We start from the raw sequence: 14538 nt of genomic DNA, 5'->3' as shown, positions 1-14538 counted from the left end.
AAACTTAGACACTCACTATCCTCCCATTTCAATCTACCTTCAGGTCAGTACCTCAGGAAGTCTTCATAGGACTTCCCTGAGCCCCAAGCTCTTTAATATTTGTGTGCATCCAATGGCTCTTCTATTCGGATCCCTTGGTTTCATCCCTCTTAGCTCAGTAGATGGTACCCATATTATCTTCTCACTAGACGATTCAGCCTCTTCAGTTACACCCAAATTTAAAGACTGCATGACACACATCATTGAATGAATGTCTTGAAGTTGTCTCAAAATGAAGGCAGACAAAACCGAGATCATACTCATCCCTTCACAGAGATCGGCTCTCTCTCAGCCCTTGGTCGCTCAACCTGTGCCTGCAACAATCCCAGCTACAACAGTAAATTAGGAAGGGCCAGAGTAACATAGCATTCCATGTTGATCATGATTTGCATTTCTCCACATATGTGATTAAGCTAGCTTCCACTTGTTTTTTGATTTTTCAAATTCTAACCAAAAAAGTTGAGACTGTCGTAACAAACTTTCTTTTTATGCCCTGAATACCTCATCCAGCTCCTCCAATGACTACAAAACACTACCCGAATTTCCCAAATGATCTTCAGCATCTTTGGCACCAAAAGTGCTCAACCTTATTTAGTAGCCAAAGCCATACACAATTCAGCCCCCTTCTCACTTCACAGGAAATTCAACTGGTATAAGCCATCTAGAAGCCTGAGGTCCACCTCAGGCAGACTCCTTGCGGTTCCTCAACACCATCAAATCGGAGGGCTGCGCTTTTTTCAATCTTTGTGGCTCACCTGTGGAATTCTCTCCCTTTCATCTTTGCCCACAAACATTTTTACTTCCTTTCCCTAAACTGTTGAAAACCTGTTTTTTCACAAGCTAAACTAGGTTGCTTTTCTGTGCCCCTCCTACTTCGATCATAGCACCCGAACACCATCCATGGTAATTGCGTACTTTAAAAAACCTGAAATAAAAATATAAATGCCTGCACCATGGCAAATATGTTGAGAAGGAAGGGCTGATCAACGTTTTTAGTTAGAATGACACTTTACCACAAAGTGCTTTGTGCAGTAAAACAAGGGACTTTGGCGTTCTTTCAAGACGTCAATGCAGTTGAATATCTGCAGCCACATTGTCCACCATGAACCCATTGCAAGATCCCCTGTCTCGCATTTACTCACAAGACAGAGGACACCATGAATTCTGGTTAGATATTTAGAGCAGAACTATATTTCCCCTCTATGAAGGTTTCCTCAGACTTACCAAACTCCCAGTCAAGCATCACGACATGTCCTTCGTATTTACCCTAGACCAGTGACCTACCCAGCCCATACCAGAGTAGAGAGCGCACTATATTGACAAATCGATTCCATTGTAGATTTGGAAATTTTACTGTACGCAGTCCCCAGTGCTCAGCGATTTTCTTCCCTTGTGTCTCTGAGCACTGTGTCCCAATTGCCTTTCCAATCCTGTGCCTCTCAGCAGTGTTTCTCCACTGCCTTTCCTCCTGCGCCTTATAGCGACTTCTGCGCCCATCTGTTCCTCAGGAGTAGGTCTCCATTGCATTTCCTCCCCAATGTCTCTAAGCATCATGTCCCGGTGCCTTCCTTGTATCTTTATAAAATATGTCCCAGAGCCTTTTCTCACCTCTCTTTCAGGGCTAGGTCTCCACCACCCTTCCTCCCCTGTATCGAAACGCACTGTATCCCCTGCCTTTCCTCACCGGTCACCAGTGCCTTAATTTCCCTGTGTCTCTCAACACTATGTCCCCAGTGCCTTACTTCATCTATCTGTTAACACTACAGCCCCATGCGTGTCACACTATTTCCCCAGTACCGTTTCTCCGGTGGTCTCCTGGCACTCTGACCCCAATGCGTTTCTTCCCTTGTGCCTTTCGGCACTATGTCCCCTATCCTTAGTGATAATGTGCCAGTGGACTGTATTATATGCCATGTATGCACTGGTCCTCATAACTCCTCCTACGACTCAGACTAAACATAGACAAAAGACTATCCTCATCAGTATACAGGACCTGTGTGTTCTCAAACTTCATTGTGCTACTCCACCCTTGCCTCATCAAGGTGATCACAAGGTACAACAACTCAAATTCTAGTTTGGTTTGTCGGGCTTTGCATATCCTTTCTGGTTCCACTTTAAAATAGTGAAAAGATGCTGCATGTGGGACTTTAATCGGACCCTTTCAGCCCATAGTACGCGCAGCATTCTGTTATTTCGCAAGAAACACTGGTATGTTTGATTTCCTGTTCAATATAAAAAGAAAGCTGCGGCAGTTGGCACATTCTGTTTTCCTTGGTTTCAGTTCCTGAAATGCTTGTTGTAGAGCTCTTGCATCACTCTAGGGAGCTGGTTCTTCCAGAGGCTTGTCCTACCAGGCAACTTGAGCTTGGACTGGTGTTGGGGTTGTCGCGCTGTAGTTCTGGGTACTAAGCCACGTCGCCCACTAGTTCTGTGTGTGCCACCTTTGTGTGATGTGTTACCCTTGTGTGTGCCAAGGGCCTGGACTCTTGCATTGCTCGAGTCACCTACTACCACACTGCAGGTGTAAGGTGTCCTGCTTGTAGTCAGTGAATTATGTGGTGTCCTTCCACTGCTAAGGGTCTGCATGTTTGGCTCTCTCTGGACAATGGTACTTGGCTTTTCTAGTAAAGCACATCACTCCCTCGGAGCGATACACTACACTCCTAGAGGTGGGATTTGGAGACGGTGCCCAGGTGGGGAAGAATAGCTTCCCAGAACATCAGGACTACCATGCTTAGAGACACCGAGGAGGTAATGCACCGGTGACCTACTGCTGAGAGACAGAGTGGTAGAAAGTCACTGTGGACATACTGCTGACAGGCACAGGGGACATTGTCCTAAGAGGCGCAGGGGGGCATGTCCTAAGAGGCGCAGGGGGGCATGTCCTAAGAGGCACAGGGGGGCTTGTCCTAAGAGGCACAGGGGGGCTTGTCCTAAGAGGCACAGGGGGGCTTGTCCTAAGAGGCACAGGGGGGGCTTGTCCTAAGAGGCGCAGGTGGGCTTGTCCTAAGAGGCACAGGGGGGCTTGTCCTAAGAAGCACAGGGGGGGCTTGTCCTAAGAGGCACAGGGGGGCTTGTCCTAAGAAGCACAGGGGGGGCTTGTCCTAAGAGGCACAGGGGGGCTTGTCCTAAGAGGCACAGGGGGGCTTGTCCTAAGAGGCACAGGGGGGCTTGTCCTAAGAGGCACAGGGGAGCTTGTCCTAAGAGGCACAGGGGAGCTTGTCCTAAGAGGCACAGGGGGGCTTGTCCTAAGAGGCACAGGGGGGCTTGTCCTAAGAGGCACAGGGGAGCTTGTCCTAAGAGGCACGGGGGGCTTGTCCTAAGAGACACAGGGGGCCTTGTACTAAGAGACACAGGGGGCCTTGTCCTAAGAGGCACAGGGGGCCTTGTCCCAAGAGGCACAGGGGGCAGAATTACATTACAGTTTCACCTAAAGAGGTTTCGGTTTGGAAGGAGAAGTATGTGTAAAGGGTTGGTGTTTTCCAATTTTGTGGTTACACATGAAATACAAAATGGATTGAATCCTAGCAAGAAGTCTAAAATGTAACTATAATCATTCCTGGAAAGTTTTCTCAGACTCACAAGAATATATATTGAATCCGATAAACTCAAGGTCAGGTGAAAAAAAGGCATGCTTCGAGCACCAGTGATTTTTGGACATAAACTGCATAGTGAAAGCCAGGAAGGTTCCTTAAAACTGGTGTGGTCTCTTATCATGTAGCCACTGGCATCTGAGATAGAGCCCTTTCTTCCAAGGCTACTTCGAAAGCGATTTTTTTAACTAGGAAGACAATGGCACAAAAGCCAACTTTACTGAGCGTATGCTATGTATGGGAGCAGGACAGGACTCAAGGATTGCAAAGGCGTCATGGGCATGGGCTGTGACCGCAGACGCGAGTGCTGCTAATATCGGTCTCATGCATTGTTGTGTCAAGCCTCCAAGCACTTCAGGACATTCCACTGGCCTCATCCACTACTCCAATCCTTCACCATACCTCAGCGACTTATATGCTCAAACCCTGCATGCTTCTGAGGGCCTCCGCCGGAGCAAATGTGTTGCTCAGGCCATTTTGTATAGGAATACGTTTCCTTGTGCTTTTTAATTTTTTTATTTAAGAGAAACAATGTCAGAGTTTACATCTCTTGTTTATATATTGCACAGTCTAACCTTTAGTAGGGTTGTTTTTTTTAAAATCTTTTAGCATCACTTATTCCAAATTATCTTTATCACGTGCTTAGCTTTAAGCCAGTCTCTCTCCCTCTCTCTGCCACATGTTATCTTTGCTTTGAAATCTTAACAGCTATGCCTTGCCACCCATCACAAAGTCATGGAACTTATAAACTGCAAACAGCCAGCAGGTTAGACATACACTATACTGTGAATATGGGGCCCAAGCAATGAAGCTTTCTAACCACAAGAAAACAAAAAAGGATCAGCGACCTCAACCTTTTTAATGAATCCCTGAGGACCCACCTACTTTAGTCAATTAACCATCAACTTAAATTCCACCTAGACTCAATCTGTCACCTGATCCTAACTTAGTGCTTCTTCAGGACTTGAATGGGATACAAAATGTGTAGATAAGGTGAATAAGTAATATCAGACGTACACTCCTAAACCCTACTGCTGTGTGACATTTAAAATATCACCTGAAGTTATTTGATGCTCCTTAGGATTCCTAAGGCTTAAGTGTATAGGTTTGTATTGGGCAGCATCAAACCTAACGTAAATCAGCCATGGTTTGAATTGTCCACTCCCTCTAGAAATTCAACCATATGACAGATTCTTGTCTCATCTGCCAATACATGGACCTTACCTTCCAGCCACTCAGCAATGTCTCTCATGCGTGTGGAGAAGGGTGCCAGCGTGACAACCAATTTATAAGCCCCCACCCTGTACGTATTTCTAATCTCCCGACAGCATCATTCTGGTAGAAAAGAGACCATAGGAAGGCAGGACGACCTGCGGTGATGTCCACGAGCTCGGAGGTCATGAGGACCAAGAGTCAATGACTGACAAGCCAGATGCATCTCACATTTGGTGCTGGTTGGAGCAGTTTACTTTAGAGGCTGAGTGGGGTGAATGGGAAAAGTCCACCACTCTTGCCCTTCCTTCGAGAACGAAGAGAAGGAGTTGTGGACGCATCACTATATCATGAAGAGAATTTCAAATTTGATGGTCTTGTCTATTTGGAGCCAGTGAAGAGATCTGCAAGGACTGGATTCTTAATCAAACATGTCAAGGGAATAAACAAGCCAAATAACAAGGTTTTGCACTCGCTGGAATTTGTCGGTCAGAGTGGCAATTGAGACCCAGACATGTGGCATCAAAATAGTTGAGTGTAGATGACACAAAGGCTGTTGCTATGGTTTGATTGTGGTTGAGGGAAATAAAAAGGAAGACAGAAGATGGTGGATGGGTCTGCCAAGTTGACTTGGGTTGATAGAGTAAAAGGGTGAGGTGTCCTTGCCCCAGCGTCATTCCCTTCGAGCAGAACCTCGGTCTTATCTGAATTTGGGTTTACGAAAATTACTTAACAACATGAGCTTGCATCAGGAATGAACAGAAACTACACACTTGCCAAAGTGGACTAAAGTCAAATTATAACTACAATTCAGGCATACCAATTGCGTACCAATTGTAGAGTGATATCAAATGCTGCACTGAAGTCTAAATAGATCACATGTAGGGCCCTGTGTTGATCAATTTGTCTGGGCATCTATCCAAAGGCTACAGTTGGTTCAAGCATGCACAAAGCAATATACTGCCGGTAGACACCCCTTAAGTAACACTGCCACACTGTTCATCCTGATAGAGGGGAACTGTTGGGAGCAGGGGCTGAATCTCATTTTTATTCTCTTTTTTTTAGGGCTATGAGAAGTTTAGGGAATAACTTCTACAAGTGAAGTCACTTGTTGCCACCCACTCCCTTAGCAATGGCGCCACTTTTGCTACTTGTAGGGGCAGTCTGCTGACTTTACCCTAGACCATTGGTTCCCAACCTGTGGTCCGGGGACCCCTGGGGATCCGCGAAGCCTCCTCAGGGGGTCCGCGACTGCTCAGAAAATTAAATAATATTTACAGATTAGGTCCCCAGGTTTCAGTAATAACTCAGTGGGGGGTCCCCGGATTACAATAATGAGTCAGTGGGGGTTCCCGGGTCCCAGTAATGATAAAGTGGGGGTCCACAGAAGTCAAAAGGTTGGGAACCACTGCCCTAGACAGTTGCCTAAAAGTCCACTGCCTGAGAACAGGCTCTGCCAGGAGAGAGGTTAGTGCACATCAAAGCACAGTCTAGTAAACAAGTAGTGCATATACTGCATCCCAGGGTGTGATAAAACAGCACTTGTACAATAACTATTTGCCTGGTCCACTCACCAGTACAGGAGCACCAGGCCGAGGGCCAGCAAGGTCACTGTGATGACGGCTCCGCCCACTTCCAGAGGTGGGCTCTGCAGGGGGCTCCCGGGCTCCATGTTGCTGTGCTGGGGGGCAGCGTCCTTCCCGGGCCGCTTCCAGTGACAGGAACCAAAACCTGCGAGGAGGACAGAGGAATGCACGGCTGAGCCCAGTCATTGCAAGGAGGCTTATCTCGCGCGGCGCTAACCACCTCCGGCCTGTCACGTCTCTTTCTGCAGGCGAGGGGGGCAGAGGAAGCAGCGGGGGCGCGCGCCGCGGGATGAAACAGCAACTTTTGTGACCGCGAGGACTATAAATATTTATCGGGAAGCAAAGGTCCGAGAGCTCTGTCACGGAAAGGGCTCCCCAGGCGGGGGGCGCATTTATGTTTCTTTATGTAGTGCACAAGTCAAGGCTGTAAATAAATTATGTTATGTACCAAAAACTCTGCAATATAGCAACACTTGTCGTGCACGTTACATGGACTTCCATGACCAAACAAAGGAATGAGGCAAAAGCTATTGTGCCCTGAAAAGCAATATGCAAAATGAAAAGGCAGTTATATTCGAAAACTCGAAGGCAACTTGACTACGAATGCACGAAGGTAGGGGGTCACTGGGGCAGTCATGAGACATACATGAGCATGCCATGCGTGGGTCCTTCGTGCCACACTGCGCTGCTGCGAGCATGTGATCATCTGCGTCAGCCTCAGTGCGCATCGCAGCCGGTGCAGGCGCGCAGGCAGGGAGTTCACCTGGGACTGTCTACAGTAGGCCCCGCTATGGCTAGCGGGCAGCGTGAGACGCAAAGGCGTGCAGGACATGATGGTGGGAATGCGGGTACTCAGCAACATGTCTATTGGGAAAGCTCAAGATGGCGCTGGCCAGTAATGACGCACACTGAGGCAAACCATCAGTATTAAAAGAAACTAATCTTTAGTGCCTGAGTGGTGTTGCTGTGGGACATTCCACTGGTCACATCAGTGCTCAATTAAAAAAAAAAGTGCCAGGGCCGTCGTCAGGAGGCCTCTGCAGATTGCAACACCCATTGCCCCCATCACGTAGACAACTACTAACCATCACATTCCTGCAAGTGTGATAATTCAGACTATTCCAGGCCGTAAAAGCTATAATAATGACTTGGGAGGGAGGTATTGGTCGTTTTAATGTATATTAAACTAGTGAACAACTGTTGTTCTGCTCATCTCTAAATTACACAAACAGCACCACCATGTGGCAGACTGCCATAAGCGCTGGTGTTAAAAATTAAGTGCCGGTGCCGAGCACCGGCAGCCACCGGCACAAATTAAGCACTGGGCCGTATTCACATAAGTAGAGGCAGAACCAGTTCCTCAAAATGCCAACACCACACCCCTGAAAACCCAAGAAACAACACAAATTTACCTGCTTTTCGGAAGCACCAAAATACAACTTGTTCAGACTATACCTGAAGATTGATATCTAAATTATTGTCTCCTTATTCTGTTGGTACTCTTAACTGTTTTGTGTGACACACTCTACTGTTCATGCGGTTAGGTCTGAACAACATAAATATCTATCATAAAAAAATAGTAAAATAAAAAATAAAAATCCCACTCCACTCTTTCAAGGTAGAAACTCGAAAGATTGACCTAAAAGGAGACTTGACAGATTTACAGACCGAAGAGGGGCAGGTGGGAAACCGCATAGTCATCTGTGGAGTTGAAGAGCTAGTGGTAACACGCTCAGAGCCCATGTTAATGTGATGCATTGCAAGCCATGTTAATAAGTTGAGCTTGGGCAGAATCACAAGAGCTACAGAGTTTGGGGTTTCTCTGAACCTAGTGCCTTGTTCTCTCATTAGTTGCTTCCACAATAAGGATCTCACAGGTATGTTGGTTGCCACTATATTTTTCTAACTTTTACATTGCCTATACACTAGCCCGCTGCCACACACACACACACACACATCACACCAGAGGTGGAAATAAGCACAGCATATTAAATCCCCCTCTTTGGACAAATGCTCAGTTCATTAAATTCACACCATGACACCACTAAGGCGAATAGTTGCAGCTGGCAGGAGACAGAGCCCATGATTCTCCACTGTAATGATGTAAACAGTCAGTGGAATGTGGCTGGGACACAGAAGAATACCGCCTCTGGGGAGGATGCTAGATAGACAGGCATGGACATTGTTGAGGCCTTTGCCTTTGGGTGTGCTGGGTCTCGTGCACAGGATTTGCTGGGGCCTTAAGAGAAGAATTACACATTGGTTTTGCTAGGTCCCCTAACACAGTCTTGGCCCAGGGCACTGACTGTGCTGGTATCTCTGGGTGTGCTGTGACCTTAAGTACAGGCTTTGCCAGGTTCTCTGGCTGTGCAGGAGTCTCAGGGATTAGCTGCACTGGGGCCATGGATACAGGCTGTGCTGGAGTCTTTGGCCCTAGCTTTGCTGGGCCCTCATGCGCACACTGCTGTATTGTTTTGGGCACAACCTTTGCTGTGTCCTGTATTTCTGTGTATGTATGTGGAATTAGTATAGCACTAACCTAGCCAAAAGGCAGAGGAGCACAGTACAGGGACATGAGTAAAGATACAGTCAACGAGCAATCGGAGGGGTCACCAGATTCTGAAAGAAGAAGAGGACTACTCCTGCATCATTAGCATAGTTATTTACTGTCGTTATTTAGTGTCCTTTATAGAAGCTTGCCTTCATCTCTTTCCTGAATTGGAGCAGGCTTGGGGCTCTCACGATGGATTCAAGGATGTCGTCCTGAGTGTATAAATGGAAAAGCCCTGATCCTCAGCGTATAGATGGAAAAGTCCTGTTGTCTTGATTTTCCTTTTTTTCACTTTTTCTTCTATCTGTTGGTGTCCTGGCTACTGGAGTGTCAAAAGCCACCAAAAGAGGTAAGCCTGTCGGGTGGAAAGCTGGTAATGGTGGTTTTGTGGATGGCAGATAGTTCTGAAGTGGTGTGCATAGGCAAAGGGAAACTGTGTATTCCCATCAGAGTGAAGCAGGAGTGATCTCATTTATTCAGTCTTTTGATGAGGCGTGCTTCTGCATGTAGGATCCTTTAAAGTGGTCAGTGTGGAATTTGGGAGGCCATGGAGTAAGGCATAAGAGTACAAAGACCTAAAAGGCAGCAATAAATTTGCTTTTTGAAAAGAATGGTTTCGCTTTTTTTTTTTTTTTTTTTTTTTAAACCAAAGAGAGCTAGTACCAGATTTTCATGGCAATGTGTTCCTGGTGGGTGAGGATGGTGTCTTCTCTCGGCGCTCTGCAGGGACCTCAGGCACTGGATGCTCTGTGGCGTAGGACACAGGCTTTGCTATGTCACTGGGTTCGGTCTGTGTTGGGGTCTCAGGTGCTGGCTGTACTGGGTGTCCAGCCGCTGCCTGTGCGGGGCCTTTGGCAATCATTCTGCTGGGACACCTGCAAGGCTACTGGAACAATGCGGCACGGAGCATCAACCTATGAGGCAGGGTTGACTAACTTATGCAGCAAGAAGAGGCAAATTTTGCGGCACATGTTACACATTTTTAATAGTATTACTTGATCATATCGTGATTTTTACACGACGATGCTTTCTGGGTAAAATTGCACCTCATTAGTTCCAGTTTAACAAACAAATACGGAAATAAGCAACTGAAAGATAACCAGTTAACCTTTGTTAAGGTCCTTCCGCTATGCATGAACACATTGCCACATTTTTAGTAACCTTTGATGCATTTGAAATACTATTTTTGTTTGTTTGTTTTTTTTCTTCTTAAAACTGGCAGATTATGCAGCAGAAGATGGCTTATGTGGCAAATGTGTCATATTCATAATTATACAAAATAAGCAACGGTCTCAGAATCACATAATTCCAGTGGCCCTGGGTCCCGGGGCTTTCTGTGTAAGGTTCATAGTTACTGGTCGTGCGGGTTCTCATGACACTGACTCTGCTGAGTGTCAAGACAGTAGACAGTAGATGTGCTGGGACATCATGGAGGATTGCCACAAAAGCCAGGAAAAGTAGAGCAATGGAGGACAAACTTGAGAGAGTCAGGTAGCAAACTATGAAACCAGCAGGAACGTGGAAGGCAATTCAGCAATGAGAATCTCAACTGCTTACGCTTACAAATAATGGTGACTGAAGATAAAAAAAAAAAAATAGTTGATGCAATAAAGAAAGGGCGATATAATAGCTGTTTGCCCCACAGTTATCCATGGGAAGGATCTTTTCCTTCAGGTGAACCCTTATGGGCATATATGAATGTTGTACTTCATTTGCAAGGTAAATCATTATTTGCCTCATACTGGCTTGCCCTACACTCGATTGCAGGGGCTGCTGACTTGGCAGCATGGTCTGGGCTTACACTGCTATTGAGGTGTCGAAGTACAGCTGATGCCAACCTTACAGCGGACACTGATTAAGCAGTACAGGTCTATCTCTTACCCCAGAAAATGTAATAGCCAGCTCCCTAGAAAAGCTCCCCAAGGCAGTGCGTTTGTGCATGGGTAGCAGTCTATTCCGTGGGAGTGCTGCGGATGCAAGAGAGTGTTTTTGTTAGTGTTTTAATGTGTTCTGTCAAGCTTTGTCACAGAACCTGTGCATGGATTTGAAGTGGAACCAATTGATATTTGGCAAGTTCAAGAATCAGATCCTAGGGTATGAAGGTACGGAAAATGTGTGAGTGCAGCAGGGCCTAAGAAGGAGGTGTTTTGTGCTGCGTGTGTGCATGGCAAAGAAAGTTCAAACTTAGGGCCTGATTTAGAACTCAGCGGACGGGTCACAATATAAATCCCATTGGACAGAATGGGACTTAGATTTCAGTGGATGGGATATCCATCACAGTTGTGACGGAGTAGCCTGTCAGCCGAGTTTTAAATCAGGCCCTTAGTCTTAACAAATGTGTAGCTGCACCTATGCATGGGTGCAGGAGACAGTATTCATGCGTGTAGATTTCTACCAGTTTTGCATTGGTCTGTATCACAGAGCTTAAGCCACCCTGCATGGGCATCAGAAGTGCAGAGAGGTCCAAGATGCCACCCTCCTATCTTGCATCAATTACAGTATGTACTCTGGAGCCCACGAAGGAGCTGCAACTGAGATCCTGTAGTAAGGGGTATTATACAACCAACCAGAATATATGCTCTGATGGGTCTGTAGTGAGACTCAATATACCGCTAGAGGAACTCTTCTGAGTGCTTGAATGGCTGTCAAACAAGACAGTAGATACTTTCCAATACTCTGTGGTCTATTTTACACACTGTGTGGTACAGAGTAAATTCTCTCCAAAGCAGAAACCATGTTTTCAATACCTACTTTTCTACTCATGTGAGCTTCATATCTCACGAGAGATTTGCTAACTGTGAAGGGTTTGATACAGGCTAAAGGTGGTCTTTAGTAGGGCATTAGTTATATAACAGGGCTTATATGTTTAGAGGAAGTAGATTTTCTCTGAACAGTAGCACACAGATTAAATACTTCATGCAGTAGAGGTTTCCCATCTATGTGTGATTGATTGTCAGCATCAGCGGAGCTCCACATGAAGTGCCCGGTATAGGGTCAGTGTGGCACATAACAGAAGGTTGCTTCACCTAAGCAGGTTGTATGTGTGATGGCTTTAAGGATACGTCTTATTATTCTGAGCTATTTTTAACTCACTTTCATACCTCTACTTCCATGCTCCGTTATAGAGTTGTGTGTAGAAAAGAAGTCTAGATAATGTCATCACTAATATCATCAAGGATGCCATAGAAAATGTCATGAGTGATGGAATATGTGAGGTCATAAGCAGTGCATGGCGGACCGCAAGCTTAACTGGTGAATTTCTTTGGTTTTTAGAGATCAAAATGTTGTGTTGGCACTGACTTATTGACCTATCTATAGCATCACCATAACCTTTGTTTTTTTGTGATTGTCTAAGGGTTTTTGTCAAGTAAAGTAAAATATCCTAACTATAAAGTCACTTTAACCTTTGTTTTTTCAGTGAATGTCTAGTTTTTTTTTTTTAATTAAGTAATATTTTATTACCATAAGTAAAGTCAACCCTCTGCTTCTCATGGCCTTTGGCCATGCAGAGTGGGGGGCTGACTACAATGCCTGGCCTGGGCCAGACCCAGCATCCAACCACCTCCTCCCCCCAGAACCAGCCAACCCCATGCAGCACATCATCATCAAAGCCTGGCCTGTTCACAACCCCCTCCCCAAGCAAATAGTGGCCCCAGAGATCCCATCCCTCAGGGCCAAATCATATATGTTAGAGGGAGGGGGTGCAAGGCCCCCCTACCGGAGCCAAGAGTGGCCCTGGAAACCCCACCCCTCGGGGCCTAAACGTATATATTAAGGGAAGGGGACACACAGCTCCCCACCCCGAGTCTTATTATGCCCCGGGGACTCCAACCCTTGGACTGAATTCTAAGGGGAGGAAGGCATGTTGCACCTCCCCCTTCTCCACTCTCCCGCCCCCCCCCCCCCCAGTCTTACTAGGCCCAGGGACCCCATCCCCCGGGACCAAAAACAATTAAAAAGGCAAGCTGGGCCATGTGATGGAGTGGGGACAGGTGAGCCTTATTAGCCCCATGGATCCCATTCCCTGGGGCTCAAATTCCATAATTAAGGGTAGGGGGTGTGCACCCTCTCCTCCCCCGGCCTTCTTGACCCCAGGGACCCCATCTCTCAGGCGAAATTTCAATAAAAAAAAAAGGGGGGGGGCGCACACGGCCTCCTCGGTGCACTAATTGTGGCCCAAGAACCCCATCCCCGGAGCCTCTTTAAATTATAGATGAGTGCCCCAGTGCCCACCCGGGGCACCCAACAAGCAACACTTATATTAGGGGATGAGGGTGCGCAGCCCCTCCTCCTCGAGCCTCATTAGGCCTAGAGACACCATCCCTGGGGCCAAATTCAATGAAGAAAAGGAAGGTGGCACATGGTCTGCCCCTAGCCTTATTAGGACCAGACAACCCCATCCCCCAGGGCCAAACTCAATTAAAAAGGGGAGGGAGATGCAAGGCCATATGAGGTTCGGGAGAGTGGCCATTTGCCCCTCCCTCCCTTTTTGGACCCTGGGGACCCTATTCCCCAGGGCACCCACAAACCACATGTTGGTGGCCATGTGGGCGATGCAAGGACCCCACCGAGACACCGCATGGTGCTGGACTCTGCATTGCTCCTGTCCACAAGGAGCAGCTTTCTATGCTTGCTCTCTCCGAGCAAGAACAATATCTTTTCTGTTTCCCTGTCCGCAGGAGTGCGAACAGGGAAACAGAACAGTCTGCTCCCAGCAGGTGGGAGCATATTTAAATCTCCTGCCGACTAGGAGCAGGCATGCCTCCCCTACCCTCAATGCTGCAGGCAGGGAAGGCATATTTCCTCCCGCTTGGCAGGACAATTAAAAATGCTCCTGCAAGGGGGGAGCAAGCATTTATTGCCTACCCTGCTAGAGCGGGCAAAAAAATGACTGTGTCCCATGGGTGGCTCCCTGGATCAAACTACTTGAACCCCCCATGGGATGGGTTCCCCAAGACCTACAAAGGCACAGGAAGGGAGGATGTGCGCCCCCTTCCGTTTTGTGTTAAATTCAGCCTCAGGGGGATGGGCATCCAGTGGCTTATAACGGCTCAGGGAGGTGGGCTGTGCGGCCTCCCTCGCCTTATGGCCCTGAGGGATGGTATCCCAAGGACACCATTGGCCCGGGGAGGGCTTTACTTTGAGATGTCATCAGTGATGTTGTAAATGATGCCATAGAAAATCAGGAGAGATGTAATATGTGAGGTCATGAGCAGTGCACGGCAGGGGCACAAGTTATAATTAGCCTTGATAAATATAACTGGTGAATTTCTGTGTTTTTTTAGTTCAAAATGTTAATGTTGTCACTGACATATTCGCCTAACTATAACACTACTTTAACCTTTGTTTTTTTGTCAATTTTTAAGATTTAAAAAAAAAAAAGATATTTTTATCACACCGAACTATAACATTACTTTAACCATTGTTTTTTCCAAGAATAAACATATATTATATATTCACACACAGATTATATATATATATATATATATATATATATATATATATATATATATATATAGAGAGAGAGAGAGAGAGAGAGAGAGAGACTGAGAGGGAG

General features: G+C 46.6%; 1 protein-coding gene across 1 annotated transcript in view; it reads right to left on the bottom strand.

Moving 5' to 3' along the window:
* TBXAS1 (thromboxane A synthase 1) overlaps window positions 1–14538 on the bottom strand; it is a 356152-nt gene that overhangs the window by 302769 nt on the left and 38845 nt on the right. Inside the window, exon 2 of the mRNA XM_069227996.1 lies at window positions 6419–6575. Within this exon, the coding sequence (XP_069084097.1) occupies window positions 6419–6516 (98 nt within the window). The 5' untranslated portion in view covers window positions 6517–6575. The remainder of the gene's footprint in view (window positions 1–6418; window positions 6576–14538) is intronic.

Source organism: Pleurodeles waltl, chromosome 4_1 (assembly GCF_031143425.1).
Source record: "Pleurodeles waltl isolate 20211129_DDA chromosome 4_1, aPleWal1.hap1.20221129, whole genome shotgun sequence".
NCBI classification, from domain to species: domain Eukaryota; kingdom Metazoa; phylum Chordata; class Amphibia; order Caudata; family Salamandridae; genus Pleurodeles; species Pleurodeles waltl.
Note: the sequence above shows the minus strand (reverse complement) of the source record. Positions and strands in the feature narration are given on the sequence as shown.